Consider the following 26,979-nt stretch of genomic DNA (forward strand, 5'->3'; position numbering starts at 1 on the left):
AGACAGCAAGAGTTCTTTAGAAAAGTAGTCCAGATTTAGAAATTTTATTGTCTTTGAAAAAATCTGGGCAGGACAAACAATGCAATGATGTTACGAGAGACAAATATATAAGCGACAAATACCATTATACTACATATTAACAAAGATTTTGTATGTAAATCAAGGGAAAAAACTAAAACAATAATTTATTCCTCTCTATCAAGCAAAGATAAAAGCTCTGAAGTATCACCAACTACAAATTTTGAGCACTACCAAATTAAGGAAAAAAAAAAAAAAAGAGCTAAATTGAGAAAAGTCCTGAGAGAACAACAAGATTATGAAGTTTTTTCTTTGTTTGTAAGAAAATACCAAGTTCGAAGTACAGTTAAAATAACTGTCTAGGCTTAGCCTAGAAGAGAATATGGTAGGGTATAAGAGGGAGGCGGAATATAATAATCTTGCAATATGCGAGTCTCATAAGGAGGACAGTGATTAATTGTGCTTCACGTTACAGATGGCAGTACAAAAACTGATCAGCAGGGAAATTCAGATTACATATTGTTAGAAAGTTGGTCCAAATAAAGTTTGTTAAGCTGCAGAACAACTTCATGTCAGAAGGTCACTGGAGCTTTCAAGAACACCCCACACAAACATGATACAAGGACTTTTTTCAGTTTTGACTCAGCATCAAAATGGGGGACAGACAACTAACACTCAAAATCCCTTCCAACACTACATTTTTAAGTCTAATAAAAATGTATCAATACATAATCTAAGTTGGCAGCCTTGTTGGAAACACAGGCCAGTATTTTTGAAGTTAACTAGTTATTTTGGTAGGTAATTTGCAACATAAGGATAGCTGTACTGGTTCACCTAGCTTAGTGAGGTTAATGAGGAAGTGATACACTTTTCCATTTTCTTATTAAGACTCACATATCTGCACTGCAACTGAACCGTCCATTTGTTCAATATACAATTTTTTATACACAGGAAGCACTCTTTCATCATCATAAGTACAACCTTGACAACAGTCATGGATCACCTTCAAACATTGTAAAAATAAAGATTACCTAGATTTTAAGAAAAGTGGGTTTGGAGGGGAATTTCTATTTTGTTTTTAATTGGACATGAGTAACACTCCTTACTCCACTCAGTTTTACTTGGGAAAATATGGAGCACCTCTCATTCCACCTGGATCTTCAACTAGACCAAGTGGGCTCATTCACAAAGGAAGAGTCCGAGTCAGATCTTCTCCAGCCTGGCAACAGAAACAGCTATGGGAAGCAGCGAGCCCACTCTGAACTTTAACCAGAATCCTAAACTGAATTAAAATAAAAAGGTGACTTTATCCATACACCTCCTCTCGTATTCCAACCCAGTGCTCTAGTTCCCCAGCTCAGGAAGAAGTCAGCTCTCTCCTATTTGCTTGTTGCTGCCCAACATTGTTATTCATGTTAACCTTAACTACAGGTAGCAGTTTCTGGGAGGAAGGAGTGACTACATTCATCAGTAGACCCAAAGTGAAAGTGGAAGGAAATGCCAGTCTTCCTTCATGGGCAATTCCCAAAACAACATCTCAAACCAGCTACAAAAGAAATAAAGTTGAGTCAGGGACAAGGACTCAACGCAGGCGTGCTGACCCTACATAGCAGAAAAACAAAGACTGAAACATTCCGATTTTATTATAGAACTAATTTAGTCAAAAGTCTGGCATAAACTCAGCAGAGCTGTACTCTGGGAACCCACACACTCTCATCCATGCAAAACAGATTTCTATACCAGAGAATCACTCATTCAAGACCATCAACCTGGCAACCTCTCTTAGTCGTAACTACTACCTGTATGTCTAGTTTGATTTTGACTGCATCAAAAGGGGGGTATGAAGTCTTCCTTCAGTCTTTGGCATAAATCCACTGAGGGTCTCCCTTCATCCTCCTGGAGATCCTCTACATGGAAGGAGCCTCTCTCTCTTAGAGAGCAAGATTCTGTTAAATTAAGATTTTTTAGTATATTGTTTCAAAACACTGCAAGGAAAATGCACAGAAAAAGACACAATTTCCATAAACAAGCACATCTTCAATAACTGGAATTAAGTATTTTTCAAATGAAGATTTATATACTGTTTTGTTTTTGTTCCTACTTTGTTTAATGCAATCCAACTGAATACTTAAAAACCCTCTTTCTTCAAGGTGTGTTTTTAATCCTCTGCCCCTGAAAAATAATGTCAGTATTTTTAATGATCATCCTATAATTGTTCTCTTCAAACAAACCTTGAACAAACAATACAAGGCTACTCCTGCCAACTCACTGACCACAGGTCAAAGCATGTAGTAATCCTGTATTTTTAGCTCCTGAATATTTTTTACTGTTATGTACTGTTCAGCAAAAATCTTTAGCAGTGAACACAAGACAACCATATTTCAAAACACTAGTCAACACATAGCTTGAAATAGTATACCATACAATGTCTTTTCACTTCTTTTATTTCCAGGGACGTAACTTCTAAGCCTGCCTTCAGTACTACGGAAAGTACTTTATTACAAACTGAATACACAGAAATTTCAGTTGCCAAGCACACAAAAGAGCAAACAGTCATGGAAACAAAAGGAGAACAGATATTCAGGGGTGTGCTGGGTTTATTTTTCCATATAACATAACCAAAGGCTGCTCTGAATTTGGCAGAATGGACAACCTCTGATAAAATTTTGTTAAACAAAGTTTTAACTACAGTCCTAACTGGATGTAATTGCACAATAAATCAGAAGCAGAATCTGTTGAAGTAGAAAATCGTGACCACGTAGGCTCTGAAGAACAGACAATAGCTAGATGCCTTGCCTCCAATGCATGGGAGGAAGGAATCTAAACTGAGTTCCATCAACACCAAATGCGTAAAGCAGATAAAAATATCTGTAAATATTTTAAAAGAAAAGTAAAAACAAATTATGTTTCCTTAACATTGAACCTTTAAATGCAGCTGAATTGCATTTGCAGGCTTTTCTCACCTTTATGAGGCATTAAGAAATAATCACTATAACACTCATCGTACTGTAAGTGGAAGAAACAGAAAAGCTGCAGCTATCAACACACCTTTGAAACATTTGAGGAGCTATTCACTTTGCCTAAACTTGTTACCCTGCTAAGTGAAAATAACAGTCTTGGTTCACTACTTAAGACTCATAAAATGCATTTAGAAGGTGAACGGGTTGTTCAAACTTCTCACAGGAAGCATTCATTCCCACATGTTACGTTGGGTGTCAGTGAGATGATTCAACGAGGGGAAATAACCCAAGCAACCCAAATTTTTTTTTAAAAAAAAAAAAGCCATATCACACACACACGCTTGCATGGGAGTGCCACAATGTTACTGAGTGAAGACTTCTTTTTGTTGCCTGGAAAACCATAAGGGAAAAAAAAAGAACACAAAATGCTATTTACCAAGTCTAAGACATTACTGAATACTTACTTTGGACAAACTTAGTTCAGATTGTTATATTTTAATAAAATGTTCTGCATAACACAAGATCAAGAGACAGACTGAGATAACAGATTTGAAAGCTTACATTTCAACTAGAAGTCTTTTATGAAATTTAAATTCTGCTAAGGTGTTTCTAACACAAACTTTTGTAACATTAGGCTAATACTAGGACAAGTTAAAAGACAGAATAGTGCAGAGAGCTGCTAGTTCAGAAACTCCAGAACTCCTGCAAAGTGACAAAAAGTAGAAAAAGATAAGAGCAAGTGTTCTCAGAGAAAAGGAAATCCATAGTACTGTCATTAACTGTAGGTTACTTGGATAAAATAATTCTGGATTTTTATCCAAGTAATCCTGAATGCTCTATCACAGATTAAGCTAATCAGTGGGAATGCATCTGAAGATTTATTTAATTGCACAATCTTCTTTCTCTTTTCATGGCTAAAGAAATTATATACAAATTCTAAAACAAATGAAAACACATGACAATTAAATACTGTACTTAATCTGTACTTTTAAATTTTTAATCATCCCTTACTATCTGCAATCTTAACAGAAAACAATGCAAAACCTTCAGTTTACACACACTGAAAAAAAAAAAAAAAAAAAAAACAAAAAGCCCTGTGCAGCTTTTGTCTACTCTGAGCCACTCCTTGCGCATCCAGTGCGATGTCCCACAATTTCTTTTTTACTTTAGGCGTTGTTCAATGGAGAGACTCTTTCAGTTGGTGCTTTTTGCGTGTTCCTCCAGCTGCCCAGTGGCATGCTTTCCACGACAGATGCTCTGGCTTCATTCTTAACATATGTTCCAGATGATAATTCCATCTTCTTTTCTGGATAACTTTAGAGCCAAGGGGTTTTTGAGCTGTCTAATGAATCTTGGCATCTGTTATAAATTCATTCCATTTAATACATAGTATTTTTCTAAGGCATTTGCTTTCAAAGGCATTTAGATGTCTGTACCTTTGTTGGATTTCCAGCTTTCACATCCATATGTTGAGATGGAAAGAAATATCTGAGTTGAAGTTTCACACCCTGGTCTTTAAAACATGGATTTTTATGACCATATCTTATTTAGTTGGTAAATGAAATTGTTGCCTTGCCAATTTGTAACGCTAGCTCCTTACTGAAATCCCCAGATGACAGGCACCTGACTACCAAGATACATAAATTTATTCCCTTCTTGTATTCCTTTACTTTCCAGTTTAGTATTTGAGCTGGGAGTTTCCAGGGATTAATTATATTTGTCTAGATTTTTTTCCTTATAATTACATAATAGCATTGTAAACAAAACAAACAAACAAAAAAGATAATGCTTTTCATTTAACTTCATATTCTAATCACTGAAGGACAAGGACATGTTGCAGCATCTCAGAAGTTACTGCAATTACCATGGAATGGTAATTTTTCTTTGTTACAGAAACTTCTCATTATTTCTTAAGTAATTAAAAATTACCAGTCTCTCCAATGTTAAGCTTTCAGTGTTTTTTTTTTCTGAAACCCTATCATCCCATTAAGCTTTCTCTAGTTTTTTCTTCTTTGATGCTACTGTATCTAGCGATAGTTACTTCATTCCTATACTAAAGTTGCTCACATTCCCAGCCTATCCAACCCATCTTTTAAATGTCTCCATTCTCTGTATCCTTCCCATTTTATCAATCGCTCTGTACCCTTGACAGGCCCACCAGCTGCTTAGAACCATGCAAAAATAGTAGCATTTACCAGTGACTCTTTCAAACAAGACCAGAGGACAACTGTGGCCAAGGGAAAGGTGTAGCAAAACTAACAACAGACTTTTATGCTGGGAATAACCAATAGCAGTTATAGTATGAACCAAAAGGAAAATATCTGTAAAGCATTTTAATTCTTCCATTTTTATCATTTCAAACCAGGAACAGAATCTCTAACTACAGTAGCAGCTGAAACCATCACTGCATGTTTCTCTTGTCAGAAATGAAAGCGCTCTTCAGCACAGCATGAGCATAAAAGGCTATTTCCTTGAAGACTATCCTTACAGCAGACTGAGAAAGCTCTCCTGATCTTCACTGCTCTCGGTACCTGGCCCTTATCCCAGGCTCCACAGCAGCTCACACCATTCCATAGTTTAAAAAGCACATCAATGCAGTTAGAATTGAAAAAAAGATCCACCTCTTTTCTCACAATGAGGACTTAAGGAAACTGCCATCTTTACATGCTTTGTTGAGTACTATCTTTCCAATTTTAAGCCTCTGTAAGGCTTTATGTACACTAAATGCATTTGTATTTAAGATGGTGCATTTTTAAACACCATTCTCTTCCTATATGATATGTTCTAAATAGCATTTAATAATCAGTTCTTCAAGCATTGGTTAAATCACGATGCATTGAATTTCTTGGTAGAGAGTAATTGTTAATATTTATCTATTCTGAGGAAAGATTAGAATGTTAATGAATGGATTAATTTTTTGCTTTATGTATTAAAAAATAAAATATGCACATTCAAAGTGAAGAAATAGAAACAGATTTTTCAAGAAACTCCAAAGACGACAAGATATTTGGAGCATTTTTAAATATGTCAATTGGCAAAAGACAGAGACTGTAGTAAGCCACCCTTTTTATAAACTGTGCATCTTATCAGTATAAAACTTTCCTCTACACTAAAGCTACAAATATATTGACATCAACAGTCTACCAACCACGGATGGCTTTCAGGGAATAAAGTGGATTGCAAGAAAGGAAAGGCTATTAATATGCTAAAGCTCTAATGCAGGATCGTATTTACTACAAAAATACAAATGCCTATTGCGAGACAATTTACCAGTGACAATGATTTCACTGAATATAAAGACCTGAGACTTTCTATCCAGGAAAACTCACTTTATTATAGAGGTATTTTCCTTTTGTAAGGAAAGGTCAGACACACTATGGACGACCAGACATTGATGCTTTTGCACTCATGTTCCCTCTCAATAAAAAGAGCTTTTTTTCTCCCTCTTACTCTACCCAGCTCTGGAGTAGCAACTTGTTACCTCTTTTATAGGAAAATTCATTACAAGAAACCAACACAAAGTCAGATTTTATGTTCTTATGAAAGAATAAGTTTAATTATTGAAGTATGTTCCTCAAAAACACTCAAAATACCTATTAATACTAGAATTTTTTTAGAATGTGACCTTGCTTGAGTGGGTCAAGCTTTTATTATCGAAGGTAACGTTTATTATTATTTGCCTATCTACAGCAGATTATTTAAACCCTCACTACCAATACACTCAACATTTGTGGCATTATCTATTAATGACTATACTGATACTCGGGAGACTGGCACAAAAAAACCCCACGCACTTAGATTTATACATAAGTATGTATTACATAGCTATTATATACCACAAATAATGCACCATGACCACAACTGTTTCCCTAACTCTCTCTTTGTAGACTAAATAATATCTACAGCTATCTTCTTGGAGAGGGTGCAGGGGAACAGAAAGTGTTAGAAAGGATCCCTAAAAAAAGCTGGGTTTGTTTGGTTTGGGGTTGTTTTGGGTTTTGGGGGGTTTTTTTGGTTATTTTTATCAGAAAAGAGAGCTAGCATTATGGTTGTGGTAAGTCGGAAACTACAAGGTGTTTGTACATGTCTGGAGACTATGACACTCATTCGCCATCTATTGGGTCTAATATCAGCATGGTTGCCCACACTGCTGCACATAACAGCAATTCCCTGTTTCCTTTGGAGCAAGGATGTGTTGGAACACACGAGGGAAAAGTTCATCAGCTCTACATAAGCCTCTTTGTGCCAACAGCAGTTCCACATAAAATCCTATGGCACATGGTGTAAATTAAATGTGTACGATCTTGGCTGTGATCAAAAATCATCCAAAGGGATCCCAAATACAAACGTTTACAACAAAAATTCATTTCAAATATTCATTGTGCAAGCTAAAATCATAAAGAGCTTGATCCTTCTCCAAATTTTGGTATATAACCAAACCAACCCAGAAGTAGGCTTGCAAAGAATGAATTTCAGCCAAAACCTACTTTTACAGGAATTCTACCAAATGTGGCAGAAACTCTATGGAAACTGTACTGCATAAACTCTATGGAAAACTCAAGAGGCTTAAAAGTTAACATTATCTGAAGTTTCACTGATCGTCCACCAACACAGTATGTATATTCTGAACTCTGAGTACCATAAGTATACTTTTAATCTTGAAAAATACCCAGAAGCCAACAACTCACTAGCCTCAGAAGGATATCTGTCTATCATAAGCTTTGGGTGTTTTTTTGGTTAAAATACTCTTTTTAAACAGCTTTCAAACTCTAAACCCAAGAGGATTACAAAGCTACTGTATCATTTGGATTAAGGAACCACTTAATGTTTCAGACATTAGCTAAGTCACTATTCTGTTAAAAATTACTGTTTGTTTAAAAACTATAAACACACAGGAATAGGAACTAGCTAACCTCCTGGTGGCATTTTTTAATTCAATGGCATTTAGGACTAGCACAGAGAGTAAATCAATGGCCCTTTTCTAAACATGAACTTCAACGAAAACCATCTTGAAATACAAACTAGTTGTGCCGCAGTCTGGTCATTGTGATAACCTAAGTTTTAGGTGCAGTTCTGTAACTGATTTACTCTTGCAAAGGAGGGGGCTGCCACTAGGAGGGAGCTGTCCTGCCCCTCCATGCTGCCGCTCACGCATTCCCACGTGTGCCAGCACTACTGTTTGTGCAGCTACACGGTGAGTCAGGTTAGGGAAATGATCCATCTGCAAGTTAGCTAGGAAAATAAAAATAGATTTATTTTCAGCCAGATAAATTTCCTGGTATGATTCACCATGTCACCATTACGAGCACAAGTGCCAACACAACCCAGCAAAGAAGAGGACATGACACTTCCCCCATTTCAGCAACAGCTTCCACTTAACACAAGTTTCAAGTAAACATGGAACTGCATCTACTGGGGGCAAGTTCACAAGCTCCTAATTAAAATACAGTAGTTGCTGCTGTTTCTCAAGATAAGAATAAACTTGTTCAGAGAAGTTTCCAATGTATTAGTCAGCATACATAAACTGGCATGATATTATAAAAGCCATCACAGTTCAAAACAAAGTGAGTGAATACTAGCTTTAAAGTAAAGCAATCAATGCTGTATGAAAGCACACTATTTTGTAAGTATTTTCACACATGTAAAAGTTATACCACTAATCCATCTGCATAGTCTGATCAGGTCAAAAGAGTGTAAGTATAGGTAGAGATGTTGTCATGTTCCTATGGATTACTCTCCCAGTGATCGCTGCTCAGGGGTTTCCTCCAGTCTCTCTGGAAGACATCTAGCAAAAAAACTAACCTTAAGAATTGATAAAGGACAACTGGTTTTTTGCATCTTATTAACAACTCCTCCCTCTGCACGCCCTAACAGATTTCACCTCTTCCTCTACAACATGTCAGGAGGATAAACAAAACCCAAAAAATCCACTGCTGCTCCATCAGGCTGAACTTCAACTACTATTAGACTCATTCTACTTCCTATATAAACAATTACATTTTAAAAAGCATGAATATTGAAACATAAGGCACTCAGAAGTTTCAGAAGGATGAACAAACTCACATTCAGGAAGCCTCCAAGGTGAAGTAGCAATACTATTTCCATTTTATCTGAGGGAAACTGTGACTTGGACAAATTCAGGTTAAAATCCACAATACTGAGTGCCAAATTTAAGATACTATTGGCCCAATTCTTTACATAATTTACTGTCTTACATGTCATTTTCATTACAAAAATAATTGTCCGCAAGTTTATCGCAATCAAAAGCACACAGCACTTGTATAAAGTAGCAGTTGGATCTCTCTCTGGTGGTGTGGTTCTTATTATCTAGGCCTAGTTAGCAGCTATCTGTGAAGAATATTCTGGTTTCAGTAACTTTCTTAGCATGACAATGTTGATAAAAGACCAGCAGGAAGCTATCCCCAGTAAAATTTTTATACTTCAACTGTTCAAATGTGAATAACTGAGGATTACACTGTTTGGAATTTCAATGTAAAAATGGTAACAACAGCTAATGAAACTGGGAACTTCCTAATTTTACGCGGTTAATATGCTACCATATTGTGTTTAAATATTTTTGGGAAGACTACCCCCAAAAGGCAAGACAGCCAACATTTTGAAAGTGAACTTCTGAATCTCTCTTAAAAAAGGGAACGTGACTTCTTATCAGTGTGCTGACATCTGACACATTCATTTCCTATCTTCCTATCAGTTTTAAGAAAGCACTCTGTAAGAAAGCAAACTATAAATTCAGAATTTATGGTAAACAAGATGTCAGTTGCAATGATCTGATTACAAAGAAATGTACTTCGTTTTATAAAAAATAAGCTAACATTGCCCTGATTTGCAAGGGAAGTAATCAATAACAACACAGACTAGCCAGGACATAGTTAGAGATGGTACTGAAGAGGACTGGAAAAAATGAGACTGGAGGTACATCTACATTACAGATAAGCAGTATACACCTGAAGCAAATCTCCCAATTATCAACTATTACAAGCTTTGGCTTACACTGTGACCACACCTCATACATTCCCACTGCCAAGAGGCTCTCGGTCCATAGGAATAGACATGACAGTGAGTCCAAAGCAAAGCTCTGGAAACATGCATAAATAGTATGGACACCAAAATCTAAGCACCTCTCGACAGATTCACTCCTATTGTGCGATATTATGTGCTAATGGAGAACTACCCTGAGACCCAGGAAACCCTCCCAGCACAAGTCAAGGTCTGTGCTGCTGGAACTGAACACTGTTTTGCCTACAATTTAGGAAAGATCAAACTGCTCTCAATAAGTTGGAGGTTGAATAAATCCCAGGTACCACCACCATCTTCCTTCCATGTTTTGGTGGGAAAAAAACCTCTCATTTTGTCAACAGATTGTAGAGATGCTCATGAAGGGTCAACAGTTCCTCCAAGAAAACAGAAGGCAACCAAGACAGCACTCGAGTGGTTACAAAACCTTGTCCTCCACCTTCTATTCATTCCCTAAATCATCACTAGCCTGATCTCTTCCCGCAGCTTATTCTTCAATATCTCAATTTGCAGTCTCAATTGCCTCTTTGATATTCATGCCCTAAAACTGACTTCTCAGTCCAGTCCTAAAACTCCTTCAGGACCTAGTTTCAAGTCACAGCTGCTGACCTTATTAATGTTTTTGATGATTACAGCAGGGGTAGTATAAAAGAAGTGGGTCCCACAGAGGCATAAACTGATTGACCTAGCTGAGGTGAGAACAGGTACATGGTTTGCCTTTGAAATGAAAGCAAGCACAAAGATTTGGGAGATTTGTTGGACTGGCCCGTAGGTATCTTGAGGGAAGATGATTTTTTAATGAGATATCAAAAGCCCTGGTATTGCAAGCAAGTTATCCTTACAATAACAGCTTCTTCAATGTGAAAGTGACATAAACACAAATGAATTTAAGTTTAATCAACAGATTACAGTATGCGAAAGGTATTACACAGTGTGACTATTTAAGGTTTAAGTAAAAACAAAAAGTAGGAGTTTTATTAAATAGAAAACACATATTTGGGAAACAGTTCCTCAAAGCCTTCCTCAACAGCATACATCTGCTGGTCATGCAGTACTGCCAGGCCAAAAGGGTTGTGAGCAAGAAAAGGACAATGAATTGTTAACAACTTGCATCCCTAATCTCTACAACAGACAATGTTAACCTTGCTTCTTTAAAAGTATTGCCCTCATGGGTAACAAACAGGTATGAATAAGATAAACCAGTATGAATGGAGAAAACCTTCAGAACATGAGCAATAAGGCAGCATTCATTACATAGGAAATGGAACAGACATACAAGAATATGTAACGCCAGTGTGTCCAGAATACTCAAAAAAAACCATTGCCTAGGTGTTTTCCTGTGTAACAAGCAATTTGTTGTTGTCAGGAATAGTAAAAGCACTTTTCTACCATAAAACTCAGGACATGTGAAAGCTCAAAGCCCAAGGTGATAAGCACCAGAAACATGCCTTACAAGCCACTGAAAGGATGACAATAAACAGGGATTCTGTTTAGGTATTGAATTTGTTCAACTTCTTTTCAAAAACCTGAAAATCAATAGCACCAAGGTCAAACATGTTGATACTGCCATGAACATTCCATGTAAATAATGCACTATTAATACAAACATAGGATAACACCTTCCTCCCTTTGAATATATTACTGCATCTTCTGACATATTAGTGGTAGGAACTAATATATTTAATCAAAGAACATGCACAGAATTTTAGCCACTATCATCTGCAATACAGCTCCATCTAGAAGAGTGTCATTTTTACCAATCAGAATCACAACTGTACAACCATTTAAAAAACTGGGAACAGGCTGTATTACAGCTACATTGAAACAAAAACAATTTAAAAAAAAACAACTAAAAAATTAATCAGCCATGCACAATTATCTAAACTGGCATTCAGCAAGGATATTGCAGAGAAAAATCTTGAGACTGTTTAAAATACCTTGCATTTCAGGCTTCCATTACTACAGCAAACTGCCTTTACCTGCAGAAACTGGTAATAATCCAAGTTGGAGAGCTGCAAAAATAACACTCACCTATTTACTACCTAAAATGTACCTCGAATAAACAGTTATTTAGCAAAGAGAACACCCCACGCTCATCCTAGTTACATCAAGTTTAAGATTTTAACATGATTCTGACCTTCCTTCAGGGACAAGTAAGGTTAAAAAGGTTATGATTATTCCAAAAAGAAGAGCTTGGTACTCAAATACAAAGTGAATGGCACAGAGGAAGGGCACAGAGGGCCCTTCTCCTCTCCCAGTGGGGTAGCTGCAGGAAAACAGCCTCTAAATACACAGATCTCTGCTCAGAGTGTATGTGGAAGCCAAAAAAAAAAAAAAAACCACCAAGAAAACAACCAACCACAAAACAGTGTGTGAGGTTTCCCCAACTGCAAGCAACTTTACAGATTTACCTAAATCCATTTCTACACTGCATGCATGATACAGAAATCTCTAACTATTTGAGAACTTAAAAATCTAGTTTAGATATACAGATGTATAAACATTTATATAAGAGAGCTTGCACTGTCATTTTTTCTCTCTTTGGTCCTCATGGAGCTGCCGCTTTTACATTCATATATTTTATAGGAACTTTACAGTAATTCACATTTTCTATTAATTAGATAGAATTATAGTAGAAAGATTATAATAAGAAAGGCTTATTTAGTTTCAAGTGGTTCATCAATGAAGACTTTACCTTAAACTACTATTCACTAAGACAATTAGAAAAAAATAGTTTAAATTTCTTCTGCTTTGTGTAGCAGATGTTCAAGATAGTCTATTTAAAGTTGTCTTTGTTAGAGGTGTGTTAAACTACTCAAATAATTCAGACAATCTGCAAACAAGATTTCTGACAGGTTGTGAATAACACTCAATTAGTACCATAACTTCTGAGATTAATTTTTCAATCAAGGCATTCCTGCCCACACCCAAAAAAAAAAACCCATCACACCAAACATACCACATGAACTCAAACTCCAGTGTGTATTTCCAAAATTAACATCTGTTTGTTCTTGGTTCAACTGTAAAACCCAATGTCCATTAAATTAAATTACTTAGTTCTTTTTCTGGATTTGGGGGGTGGGGTGGGGAGAAGGGGAAGACGACATGTCCTAAGACTGTAAATAATTTGCACTTTAAACAATAATTGTATTCCTATTTAGAACAATAGATTTATTCCACTACACTATTTATTCTTCTTGATAGTAGATATAACAACAATAAATATTTTCCACAGGGTTATTTCTTAAAATCCCATAATACCTGCATCATGGCCTGAATTGCAAAAATGAAAACAGACCAGCAGTTGAGTAAATCTCATCACAGTAAATCTAACACATCTTATTCTATAAACTCTGTGAGTTTAGAAATACTAACACTACTTCAGGTAATTCAATTCTGGATACTAAGAAGTTATAAAAGGCTGTATTTTAAAAAAAAGAAAAGAAAAGAAAAGAAAAGAAAAGAAAAACATTGAGTGAAAAAAGGTATTACAGTATTTCAGTGATACACTGTTTACAGGACAATCTCATTACAGGAAAGCTTCATGACATCTGTTTTTTACCACCATCTCATTACATCAAACTTCTTAAGTTATCATGGTTAAGCCACAGCAATTTTATACTTCAGTTCCCTCTCTATAAAATTCCTATACTAGTACTTCTGTACTTCAGGTGAGAGTTACAAGATAAAATGAGGACATCAAAAATTGTGAGTGTATATTAAAGTCACCCCCATAAGCAAGTCAGATACATTATCTATTCAATATAATTTCAGTAAAAATATATCATGTAAGCCATGTAAAGACTGCCATGACAAACAGCATTATCTACTGTAACACACTTGAACGCAGAAGCCCAAACAGAGGTATGGTAATTGAAGTCTGGCAACAGAAGCACTAGCTTAAACTGACAACATTTTGCTTTGTCTTTAAATAATGATTTAGCCATCTTGTTATGCAATACACATTAGGTATACTCTTCCCAGATAAAAAAGAAAGACTCTTTCAATTAAAGAAAAAGTTAGTTGACATGTTAAATTTAAAACTGGGTCCTTTAAAAAGTTAGCATCTGTGTCAATTTTTCCTTTGTCCCAAATGATCTTTTAATAACATGGTAACAAAGACGCTTAAACCTTTTCATATGTTTAAACTAATTGAAATCTTGTGCACAGGTTATATATAAAGAAATTAGGTTGCAATTAAGCATAGTTATTAATGATTCTTAAATCTAATTGTTGTGACTATTATAGACCACAGACAAGGTCAACTCTACAACTCAAGAAACTTTAGCTTTAAAGAAAAAAATACCACCTGAATTATATGCATAAAACCCACTTTTGTAACAATATAGTTCTAATCATACTAAGCATCTTCATCCATTTAAAAAACCAGCTGTTTCCACTGATTAATTAAAAACATATCCCCCCTCTGTAAAACATTAGATTTAATTTAGTAAATACAGTAAAAACATAGTAAGTAAAATTAAAAATACTAACTCTTACAACAATTTAAAAAAACCACTCTGCAAAACATTGTGCTTATAAGCAAATCCAAAATATAGAAGCCATTTCAAGAGTCCTTTCATTAACTGCATAAATGTCAAATACGTGTTTTAACTTCTGCATATCAGCAGCAAGGTGCAGATCATTGTATTTCAGATTTTTAGTCAAGATCACTTCCTTTTCACCTGTATCCATTAGAAGGAAAAACATTGGTGTCATCTAAAAAGAAAACTCATAAAGGAAGTCAACACATCTCTCTCCTAATCTGGCTACAGGAATAACTGGAGAACAGAAAGAAGAAAGAAAAATTATCTTCTCTGAAACAAAACACACTGAGCCAGTGAACTGCAAGAATATCTCTGCAGCAGCGCAGGGACACAAGGCCATGAGATGCTTGGTTCTTATCGCTAGACCTGAGATAGTAAGTCACAGACAACCATAAGACCGTCTGTACATTCCCACTCCTCTCTTGCCTGAGCAGAGACTCTGCTCTAAGACAACTGCTCCACTGGCTCTCCGCTCGTACAAGTTCTGATGTCTCACAGGGTACATCTGCATTAGTACTTTAGTTCAGATAAGGAGAGCACTTTTTGCAACAAATGTTCCTATCATCCTAGTTAATGTGCTTTCGTTCACTGCATGAAGCAGTGCTGGAGTGCACAAACCTGGTTCCTTTCGGATGAAACTAAAAACCACTAGACGTACTCCAGGTGCACTACCACTGCCACAGGGGCACAAGAGCAGACAGGAGCCAGTCCAAAGTAACACCCACTTCACTTTGCAAATGCACTGAGTGTAGATAGGTATCAGGTCCTCATCACCAATTATTTCATTCTCTGAATCTGCTCTCACTGGACAGCATTACTTGCTCAGGCAGGCCCAGCTGCTGTGCTTCAAGGGTCTCCTTTGACCTGTGAGACGAGACCTGACTGCACCTCAGGTTCACTGAGCTTCTCAGGCTTTGCTTCCTCTTGGGTTTTGTGTCTTCTGTTGTCCAAAGTTCTCACCTCCAGCCTGTCATCTCTGCCCTTTTGACCATTCACATATAACAGCTTACTCTTCCGCAGTATCATCTACTCTCACCACACTGAAACTTCTTCTCCTAAAGACTACTCAAAGCCTGAGTATGATCATCCTTAATTAAATAACCTTAATTCTGGTATTTCTTAACTTTGAGTGCTGGCTGATTTTAAAATAGTAATACTTTAATGGGTTCATCATTTAAGCACACACAGAAAAACAGTGCATTGAAGCCAATTGTGTAGCATCACATCAACTCTTCAGTGCTCAACAGCAGGGTTAAAAGCTTACAAACATATAGCCCTCAGCCCTCTATTAGTGACACGGATACAGCACTAAGGATAATAAAGCAAACATTTTCTCAGTGCATTCCACAGCCATTAAGAATTGTAACACTGTGCCCTAACAGACCCTGTCTTCCCCAGCCTCCCTCCATCAGAGTCTCAACTCAGAGAGAGATCCCCAGCTCAACTTTTAGCCCTCCCCTCTCATTCCTACATTCAGTTCACTTAACCCGCCTTTGCAATGGCCTATCTCCTTAGCTGGCTCCTCAAAACTGTTCTTCTTCCCAGTACTTTCAAGTCATCCTCATACTACTTGACTGGGCTGTGAATCACAGAGAGAGATAGTTTAGTTCTTTTTCTTGTATCACAAACCTTCCTGACTGCTGAAAGGAAAAATTTTAAAAGGTCCTAGGCTATATCTACATGACCAAGTAATTTGGCATAATAGACACAGATCAGTCAACTGAAGCAGCTGGTGCCCAGGCCCCTACTTTTCCAGCATGTAGGGTTTACGAGTTTTATTTCAAGTTAAATTCAGTCTGGAGCCTCAGATTGAACGTTGCACCACACATGTGGTTCAGGGCTGTCCAAAGGACCGATGGCTGGGGCTGGAGTTCACTCGGTGTCCGCCTGGAGAAGAGATCCCACGCTCAGCTTCCTCCAGGAGGAACCTGGTTTGTACCTACCAAGACCACCCTGTGAACTGAGCCAATGAGCGTCAAGTGGGGATGATCAGAGAGTTCACTCTAAAACTGTAATACCATGATAGCTTGTGGAAGCAGGGCAGCTTTACCCAATCTCACAATGCTTCTTGGTACAGAGAGAGAATATTTAGCTGCCAAAATAAGAAGTGTCTACTTGACCATATTCCAACTTTCAGAATTTAGATTAAGGTGGGTACTTTTTCTTGGCAACAATTAAAAAAAGCGCTTAACAACTTTGATTCTCTTGCTCCAGAGCAAGGTCAGGGTAGAAGCTGTAATTACATGAAATGTATAACCATTGAATTAAATCCTTACAAATTCTTGGCATTGGAAAACACCACTGCACTTTTCCTTTTGTTTTCAGAAACAAACAAAACTAACGCTTTAATCCACCAACAACCAGAGTAAGTCAGACACAGAAAATTAAGGACAATATTAGATCTAATAAAACAAAACACATCACACTTAAACCTACACAGTTACCTATAGCGAGAAGGAAAAAAACAACCATACATTCACTCAAAGTTAATTAAAATAAGGAAAAATACATGTCACGAAATGTCTTTACTTAGAAAAGAAAATAATTACTAACAAAACTGACATCAAAATGTCAACTCAGTAGGCTTTTCTTCAATTAATAGACAGTAAAACAGCATGAGGAGGAAAATCTTTATTTTACATTTCAGAATTTCAAATATTCAATAAGACATTGAGTTTCATGGTGCATTGTCCTTTTCTGGACCCCAGTGATTAATATATGCATATCCAGTGTTCACAGAGTTTATATCAGGGTGTAATAAGAATGAGCGATATTATATGAAGGAACTGATGTCATGTAAAAGATAATTATTTGGATCATCCTAATCATTTAGGATGCAACGAAGCTGGTGAAGGGTCTAGAGCACAAGTCTTATGAGGAGCGGCTGAGGGAACTGAGGTTGTTTAGCCTGGAGAAAAGGAGGCTGAGGGGAGAGCTTATTGCTCTCTACAACTACCTGAAAGAAGGTTGTAGTGAGGTGGGGGTCGGTCTCTTCTCCCAGGTAACAAGTGATAGGACAAGAGGAAATGGCCTCAAGTTGCGCCAGGGGAGGTTTAGACTGGATATTAGGAAATTTTACTTCACTGAAAGGGTTATCAAGCATTGGACCAGGCTGCCCGGGGAAGTGGTTGAGTCGCCATCCCTGGAGGTATTTAAAAGACGTTTGGATGAGGTGCTTAGGGACATGGTGTAGTGGTGGTCTTGGTAGTGTTAGGTTTACAGTTGGACTCGATGATCTTAAAGGTCTTTTCCAACCTATACGATTCTGTGATTTTCTAATACATTTGAAATAAATTTATATGAAATAATCAAACAAAGAAATCAGATATGCAAACTGAGTAAACAACAAGAAGATGGGAAGGAAAAATAATTTAAAATTTTAAATAGTTCCTGTCATGTAAAGTTTGATTTGTTATAAATGTAAGTATATATTCCAAAATAGGAAGCAGGCCTTAAGCTTCACATACTTTAGCCCATTTTCATCTGCAATACCCATAATGCATCCTGAAATACAATTTATGCAGGAATAACAACAGAATAATAAACTTTTTCTCTCATTCTCTTGCCTTCTTTGACATTTAATGTCAATCTGCAATAACAGAGCTAATAATGATCTTTGTCTTCACACAGTGCTATTGAAACAAAGCATTTCTTTGTAAATTAAAGAGTAATTTTGTTCCCACTATTCCAGTCTAAATCTTTCTGGGCTAGAATCACAGAAGCTCATGGCATAAATCACCCTATAATCCAGATCACCTTCTCTCTGCAAGAGAGATGATGTTCTTTTGGAAATAATCATGTGCGCAACCACAACCCAAAGCAGAGCAGCATAAAGCATGGAAGATTTCATGCAAAGTTCATTACACGATACAAATGCCAGATATTTCTAGAGGTTTCCCACTGAAAGCTTAACATACAGCAACCTTCCCAAATTTGTAAATCACATGGTGACACGTTACAAAGTGACATCTAAAGAATTTACAGGAATTCAAATGTAACAGAAAAATCATTCTTTAGACTGGCTTATAATTAGGAACATATTCTTTAATCATATGGCTTCCAGGTCTGCAAAGTAATTAGGTGTTTGCTGAGCTTTATGCAAATATTATGTTGATTTTATAGGGACTACTTGCATTTGTAATACAAGCTGAGCTACAGTTAATGATTTTGGCATCGAGGAAGTTTCACACAAAGTATCACATCCACAACAGCTTCCAGGCAACCTTCTACTGTGCACCTCTATTACTACCTCTTCCAGCTGCCACAACAGCCTACTTAGTCTGACACATGGGTGACAGCAGCTGCAACAGCAAGGTTAAGTGGGAATTACTGAGTCCAGCTTCCTCTTCACTGTCAGTTACCCCTATAAACAGGGGCAGTGCTGAGGGTTAAGTATTAACAAGACCAAGGCCTTAATGGCCATTAATTCCATATGGTCAGATTAGCTCGCTGCAGACCAGAAGATAAATCAAGAATGCTCATATGTGTAACCATGTAATGCCACTGCACACAGCGTATGATACGTCAGAAGAAGTTTCCATTAAAAGGTAGAACTTACCCCTCTTCTGAACCCAGCCTTCCTTCACAATGGTAACATCGCTCATGATGGCTCCACTCTGAACCCCCAACTCAAAAGAGTATTTCTTTGAGTTATCAGCTTGTCTGTTTGGCTTCTCTTCTGCAGCTCTTCCCAACTTCTACTGATGAGTCAGCCTGGAAGGAAATATTAGAGAAAGAATTTAAGTCTTTTCTGTTTTTCTCACTTGACAGGCAACAAAAAAGTCTTTGTTGATGTCTTCCACTGACTGAGCTCATACTAAAAATCTGCCTTTTTTTTAATTAACCATATAACAGAATCATGTTTCTAGTTTTACAGCATACTTTCCATGAACACTGTAATACTTAAAAGAAGCAGAATGTGTTAAAATTTAAGTCGTACGGCACTTTTATAAAATGCACACAATAGAATTCTCTCGTACGAATGCACAGGATGCTGCTAAATGACAGGGTGCCGGTACTGCTTCACAGGTCCAACTCTGAACCCACAAGAGCTTTAATAATTCCCACATTTGTCAGAATCCATGCAACGGACAAGTAGTTCCTCTATTATGGCTACATTGATCATATCAAGAGTGCAAGAACATGGAAGGAAAGGTTTTGTAAAGGAGCTTAAAACCAAAGCCTTAAGTATTATGGATATAGTTATCCTCATAGGTGTTAAAATCTGTAGTAACCGGTTTACCAGCCATGCAATGTTTTTTTTAATACTTAAATTAAAAAAAAAAAAAACAATAAAGGCTACAGAAATATAACATTCTTCCTACTTCCACTATATCTTCATTATAGCCAATACAAATCCTTAACTTACAGAAGTTTTTTAAAAACAACATCATCTGCAAGTACACAAACAGAAAAACAACTTCTTACGAGTACAAATTAACCAAAACAAGCCAATGTTTAGTTTATGAAAAGAAGGAGAGCACATCCTCGCAAGGCTTTAAGCCAGGCAATGACAAGAGTGCTCTTTTCCCTACAAAGCTCAACTTGCAGGGGACAGAAGGGAAGTTAGCCCTGGAACAGGACATGCCACGCTCAGAAGCCACAATCCTCTCTTCTGACCACATCACTCCCAGAGTACCTAACAGCTGTGAAGAAGAGAGAAATAGCTCTACAATCAAGTAGGAAGAGAAGCCAGAGGGCAGGAGAGGTTTCCTTTTGCCAGCAGACTGCCTTTCCCCTCCATCCTTCAAAATAAAGAGAAGCATTCAAATAATGCTCATCTAGAAAAGGGTGGGAAGCCAAGAAAAGGGATTTCCCTGATGGTGGAGGAACACCCTTCTACAGCTGTACACACAGGAGCATGTGCGTACACAGCACTAGCACAGAACAGAAACCCACACACCAGTTTAGTACTATCAAATACAGCAGATACATATCCATTTAGTAGACTGACCAACAAATGTAAACATGTGATAGAAACAAATATGACTGTGCTAGAAGCAATATGTGCAGCAAATGAATGGAGAAAGGACTGGGAAATAAGCGGTTTTAATCCAACCAAGTACAGGCTAAAGACTGAACCATTATACACATGCAGGTTATTTCTTATTTATCATTTGAAAAATGTGTATTTGCAGCACACAGCAGCTAGATGGAAGGCTACTTCTGTATGGATGCTGTGCAAAATAAAACTTGGTATGAGTATTTTTTTCAAGGGGTATGCAACAAAAAATGCAGTACAACCTGATTTTACAGAAACACTGAAGCGTGTCCATTTTACAGTTTTGCTTTCACTGAACTATTTTTTCAAAAACATGCAGTATTTCAGCTGCATAAAAATAAAAACCACAATGCTAAATTCATTAATACTGCAAAGTTTAAGTAACATTGAATACAGTGCCTCTGAGACATCTCCACGGCACTGGCAGATATGACAGTAAGACCTATGCAGGTGATGCACAGACTTTTGCATTGGCATCATACCCTGTTGTGTCTAAAAGGACACCGGACACCTGTGTTTATGCAACTGCACCCTGCCTTAAGACTTAAATATTGTTTAAGCTTTCATGAGAGTTAAAAGAAAATGTTATGTACAAGGTTTTGGAAGGACGTGAGATGGCTTCATTACTGTTAATTGATCTCACTAGCTTTAGCTCTTTAGACTTTGTGTTCTGTAAGTCAATATGGCAGAAATAACCAGAACATGCATTTCCACATCCTTCACCTTACTAGTGTGAGAGTTATTTTCTGGGTCATAACATTCTCACAGCTTTTGTTTGCATGCTTTGAACTAGAGATAAGCAAGTCTATCAGCTGTGCATGGAAAGAGATCCCAACAGATTAAGACATGGGCCTGAAAGCAGGCTGCAGTTTTGCTGTTCTGGATCACCACAGCACAGTATCAGCTCTTATTACAAACACACAAATCTTTACAAAGCCAGAGGTGAGTGTCAAACATCTGTGACCTAAAGGCAGCTGTTCTGTGAAGGAGGTGTAAGCACATTAGTATCCAAATATCCAACTTCAGTTTGATTTTCCTACAAGACTTCCATTGCATTCTTTAAGAGGTGATCACAAGTGACTTTTTTTTTCCAACTATAAAGACAAAAGAAGCAATGTCACACACAGTACTTAGCTTGGGCTCCATATGCTGCAATATGTTTTACCCTTTTGGCAAATTTAATGTACTTTCCAATTTTGGTGTGTGCTTATGAAAAGTGCAATAATTTATTTTTATTGCTAGAGACTAAGCTATAAGAAATGAACTTCTGTACTAAGTAGCAATAATCTTGTCTGCCCACATACTGATCATTAAGTCCATGATTTCAGCAGACACCCAGTTCTAATGAATGAATTTATGCTTAATGCGCCCTATTTATCCACTGATTACAATTAAGTTAGTATTACTCAATCAAAATCTGATCTATGACCAATTTTCATGTCAGCCAGTGTCCCAACAACGTCCAGTGTATGTCTGTAGGATTGCATCCCACCCATCACATGTACTACTTTACTGAATTTTGGACAAAACCCCCAAAATATAAAAATCAGACAAATATGGTGACAAAACTAACTGAATTATCTCCAGTTTAGCTTCACAATATTACCAGGAACAACTTAAGTAGAACTATCAACAGCTGTATCGTTATATGGATCGCTCCCTTAATGGGTAATTAAAAGTCAAGCTGAATTACATAGGAAGCTGAAGGAGATAAATTAAAGCATTAAAAGACTAATGAAAATAAAGGTTATACGTTCACACTACAGTTTCAATAATCCATTTTTAAGCATCTGTAGTATCATCCCTTATTAAATTCCTTTGAGGATTTCTAAAAGCTGTAGTCCTTTACTCTGAAAGTCACTCAGCAAAGCTCTAAAAGACCAGACTTTCAAGAATTATTTCTTATGACAAAAACTGACCTTAATGAAAAATAGTCATACAGTAACCTTCTTCCCTGAAGATGTAATAAAGGATTGTCTGTCGATGTAAAGGAGTTGCCTGAAACACGTGGAACAAGAACTCTCACATGAAAATAGCATTTCATCCATAGTTCAACTATTTCAAGTTTCAGCAGCTGGTATATAGTAATTTTTACAGTTTCCCTTATTGCTATAGGATGAACCCACAGAAACAGGGAAAAAATGTGTAAGAACTGAAGTTGAAGATATTTTGCATTCCAGCTGCTTCCTACAGGGAAAAAACTTGAGTTGTTTTTATGTATGTTCCAGCAACTGGAGAACAGGTTGGATTGCTTTTTTTTCCCCCACATGATCAAACAGAACTCGGAAGATACTTTTCCAACAGTATATTGTGTGTATTCTGCAGACAGTATCAGATAGTCATGTATATGCATAATACATACAAGAACCTATTGTCTGCATGCTTTATGGTGCAGGTGTAAAAATTTACCCCATCGCAGTCAATCATGTGAAGAAAACACCTGTATTTTTTTGGATCTGGTAAAAATAGTAAAACTTTGCCTTTCTTCTTTGGAAAGCTATTAAGCCACTTTTATAGTGTTAGATGAAACAATTCAGTGCACTTCTAAAGAGCTAGTATTACGCTTCTAAGTTCCTAGCTGTAGAGGTTGCAAAGGCACCTTTCTGAACAAAGATTAAGCAGAAACTATTACATGCAACAGAGTTCCAGATACCTCTGCTGAGGGTCACAGTTTTCCCAAGCCATGGTGAAAAGAAGCCAACACCTTTTCAGTTTTCGTCTTCAACTTTAAGATGAAAGAACCAGCTCATTTCACGATACTACCATATGGGAACTATAAGACCAACCATTAAAATGAGCAATGGACCATTCAGTAGGAAGACACCTTTTTCTCAACTTGCATTTTTAAGTTAAAGGAGGCTCTCATGCTCATCACAGCAGTCAGGTACCTCCACAGACCCAACGGATGGGGAGAAGGAAGGAAATCCCTTCCAAGCAGAAGGACTAACAACAGTGGTTCAGGTCTACACTTCACCACCACTATGTGTAAGTGAATAATCATTGAGATTCATAAGAACAGACAACACTCCCTTGGAATCTGGGCATCCTCCCATTTCCCCCGTGACAAGAGACAGCTGAGTAAAGAAGACAGTGCCCATAAATTCAGTGTAAATTGTATGATTCAGGTCTCTGTTGTAAGAGCTTTCATAAACACAGGCTCCTACTTTCAACAATTTTGGAGCTGAGAAAAAACAGATACTCTCACATTTACCAACTCAAGTTACCAGAGAGAATACCAACAGGATCAGTTTCAGTGCTTCCAGAGACAATCCCTGTAACTTCTTGTAGCTTTATCAACTTAGTGATTCATCCAACCTCATTCTCTTAATATATAAGGGAATTATCATTTTCCCTTTTTACAAGTAATCATTTGTTTAATAAAATGTTTGGGGAAAAAAACAGCAACTGAATCTTTCTGATTCACTTTGCCTGACTCACTGAGATTCTTTGGTCGTCAACGTAAGCAGAGCCAAATCTCCTCATCTCTACCTCCTTACTTCTCAGACAGGTAACTGAAAAATTTTATGCGTGCACACACAAAACACACACTACCAAAAAAAGCAGCTCTCAGTCATCCTCTAGTGGCTTCCATCACACACACGTTTGTTTCCCTGCTTTGGGGGCTTTTTTTGTAGCAGATCAAGCTCTTAAGAGTTTTTCTCAAATCTGAGTTTGAATCCTCCAAGACAACCAAACAGGCTGTAACTGTCTCCAGTGCCAGTTGCAATCACAGAGCAAGGAATTCAAAAGATAAGGCTCTAAACTAAAAACAGAGTTGTCTTTAGGATTGAAAGCTGAGATCCAAGTTTTATTTATATGAAAAACGAATGCATATCCTCTTCCCCTACCAAAGTTGTTATCTAAAAGTCTAGTCAAACAATTAGAGGATATATTGCACATCATCAAAAATTACACAAAAGACTATGCTGCAGAACAAAGATTGCTACAAAACCTACTAAATCAAATTAGCCTATATTGCTAGTGGAAGAATCACATTCAGTTGAGTGCTTTATCTAAAAAGTATAGAGTATTTATACAGGCTTTTACGAGCTACCTATTCGGGAATTTTGGTTATACTTCAAACACAGCAGAATGGATTATGTCCCTTTTTATAGTCTCAGGAGGACTGACTGATTCCAATACTATCACTGCTTAGATTGAGAAAAAGGAACCTGCAGGCAGATAGTATTTGTTCAACTTATTAAAGTCAATTTAAAAAAAAAAAAAAAAAAACACAAACAAAAAACCACAAACCAACACAAAACAAAACATGAACTGGTTTGACAAGACAAAGAAATAAAAAAACCAGGATTATTAAAAGACAATAGATCCTAAATTTATAAAATGGTATCTTTATGTACGCACAATTAAGACACTTAAAGATACCCCTAAATACTTTTTAAATAAAAATGTTCATACTTTACAAATTTCAAGACAAATATAAAAAATTCCAAGATATCTCCGTGATAGGCATTTGCAAATATTTTTTAAACTATATGTCGTACTAAAAGCCTCAATGTCTTTAAGAATATTGGTATCAAAAATTTATTCCTAACAACTTTATTTCATAACCCTTGACTTGGAATAATGAGGGGGTTAACAGGAAAATGGCACTGCCTACACCTTGTAGTAACGAAAAACAACTTTGGAAAAGATAAATAGCTCTTTTTAAAGCACGCTTACGCATATGCTTTGTGCCTTAATATTTTCAGTGTTCTATTTTCACTTTCAGTACGTCAAAAAGCTGCACATAACTAATATATGCTCAGATAAGCCTAGTTAGGAGACTACAGACACACTGAAATATTAATATACAAGTTAGATGTTTTATTTAGATTCTGCAACTGAGTAGGTTTATCAGAAAAGAAACCATCATTCTGTATTTCTTTTCCTATGATAATGACAAAGCAAGTTATTTTAAGGGACAAAGGTATAATTAAAGGTGAACAAAGCCACCCTTGCCTTTGTTTACCAAGGTATAAAGGAAGTTTCTAAATGTAACTATATTGTTTCTTTAGAATCCCACATGAAACATTAACAACCCATTGTTTTGCATTGTGTTTATTGACAAAAATGCTTTAAATCATTTTTGTTCCTCCCCAATCACATAAGCAGAGCGATAAAGCATATTAGAGTATAGGTCTGAAATTTAACCAAAGAATACATTTAAAGTAGAAAAGGTGAAGGCAGAGCTAAAGTTCCACATCAAAAAAGTTAGTAAGGCAATGAACTTGGGAGAGTTTTGAGACTTAAAGGAAGTCAAATCAAGGATTAGCTCAGTTGTGTATCACAACTATGACAATGTTATTCCACCAACACTTCAAAATACATGTAATAACTTTAACTTGCTGAGGATTAATGTAGGAATACTAATTCTTGCCTTTTTAAGCAAAGCTCCTTTGCCTTTCAAAAAAAATAGTTTACTAATGACTCAAACAACCAAGCAAAATTAAAACCAAGTTCTGTATTTAAAAAAAAACAAACTAAAATTGGCTTTCTATGTCTAGAATACTCTGAAAAAGGTAATCTAATTTTAGAAAGTTCAAAGAACCTAGAAATTCCTATTCATCCTGAGGTGAGGGATTTTAAAAGATATCTTCAAGAGCTACAAAATAAAGTTTCATTAAGCTCATATATTTAATTATTTGTATGATAGTAACTTTTGTGCGGCATAACATAATATTGTGTATTAAAACACCAAACACACTGTTGAAGATAGTAAAAACCAGAAATATGTGAAGTGCCACGAGTAACAAAAAAAGGAAAGTACTGAGATAAAAATGTGTTCTCAAACTATTAATATAAAAGATGGAAAAAGTTCAATGACATGTCTAGCAAGCAGCTTTCTTTTAAACTCTTATAGTTGGATTTATTTATTACCTGGATATTGAACAAAGTTAAATTCTGAATTGCCTTGCAACAATAGGAATGAGCTTTGTGATTCCTTCCTACAAAGCAATCAAACATTGCTGAACCTACTAACTGTCAAATTCTGACATTGCAGTATGACTAGAAAGTAATCAACTTCTAATCTAAAACCTCTGGATCTCTTGTTCACCTTCAAAAACCATTATTCTCATCAACTTGAGATCTGAATTTCCTAAGGACAGAAGGCATTCTCTACAACCTTAAATGAAGTTTGTGTGTTTTTCAAAGGCATACTATTGCTTACACACATTTAAGGCCAGATGCAGAGCTCACTAGATGAAGGTCTTTGGCAAATGTTACACAAAGTACATGAAACTCACACATACAACCTTAACTCTCTGCCTCAAAGTTTATCAATACATTTAGAAAAAGTTATCATAATTTTCAGAAAAATCTCGCAAGGCAAGCTGCACCAATCACGTATCTTGAGAAGCACACTAAATGCTTAGGGAAAAAAAAATATGTGTGTTGGTAGAAATTGTTTTGCAAG

At 36.6% G+C, this 26,979-nt stretch overlaps 1 protein-coding gene across 3 annotated transcripts in view; it reads right to left on the reverse strand.

The window, feature by feature from the left end:
- Positions 1-26,979, reverse strand: part of AKT3 (AKT serine/threonine kinase 3) — a 158,558-nt gene that overhangs the window by 126,359 nt on the left and 5,220 nt on the right. For 2 of the 3 annotated variants that reach the window (XM_072856485.1, XM_072856486.1), the window contains exon 2: positions 19,119-19,273. In XM_072856485.1, coding sequence (XP_072712586.1) covers positions 19,119-19,164 — 46 coding nt within the window. In that variant the 5' untranslated portion in view covers positions 19,165-19,273. Of the gene's footprint in view, positions 1-19,118; positions 19,274-26,979 lie in introns of those variants that run through there. The other variant, XM_072856488.1, reaches the window with a different exon arrangement.

Source organism: Ciconia boyciana, chromosome 3, assembly GCF_034638445.1.
Source record: "Ciconia boyciana chromosome 3, ASM3463844v1, whole genome shotgun sequence".
Classification (NCBI taxonomy): Eukaryota; Metazoa; Chordata; class Aves; order Ciconiiformes; family Ciconiidae; genus Ciconia; species Ciconia boyciana.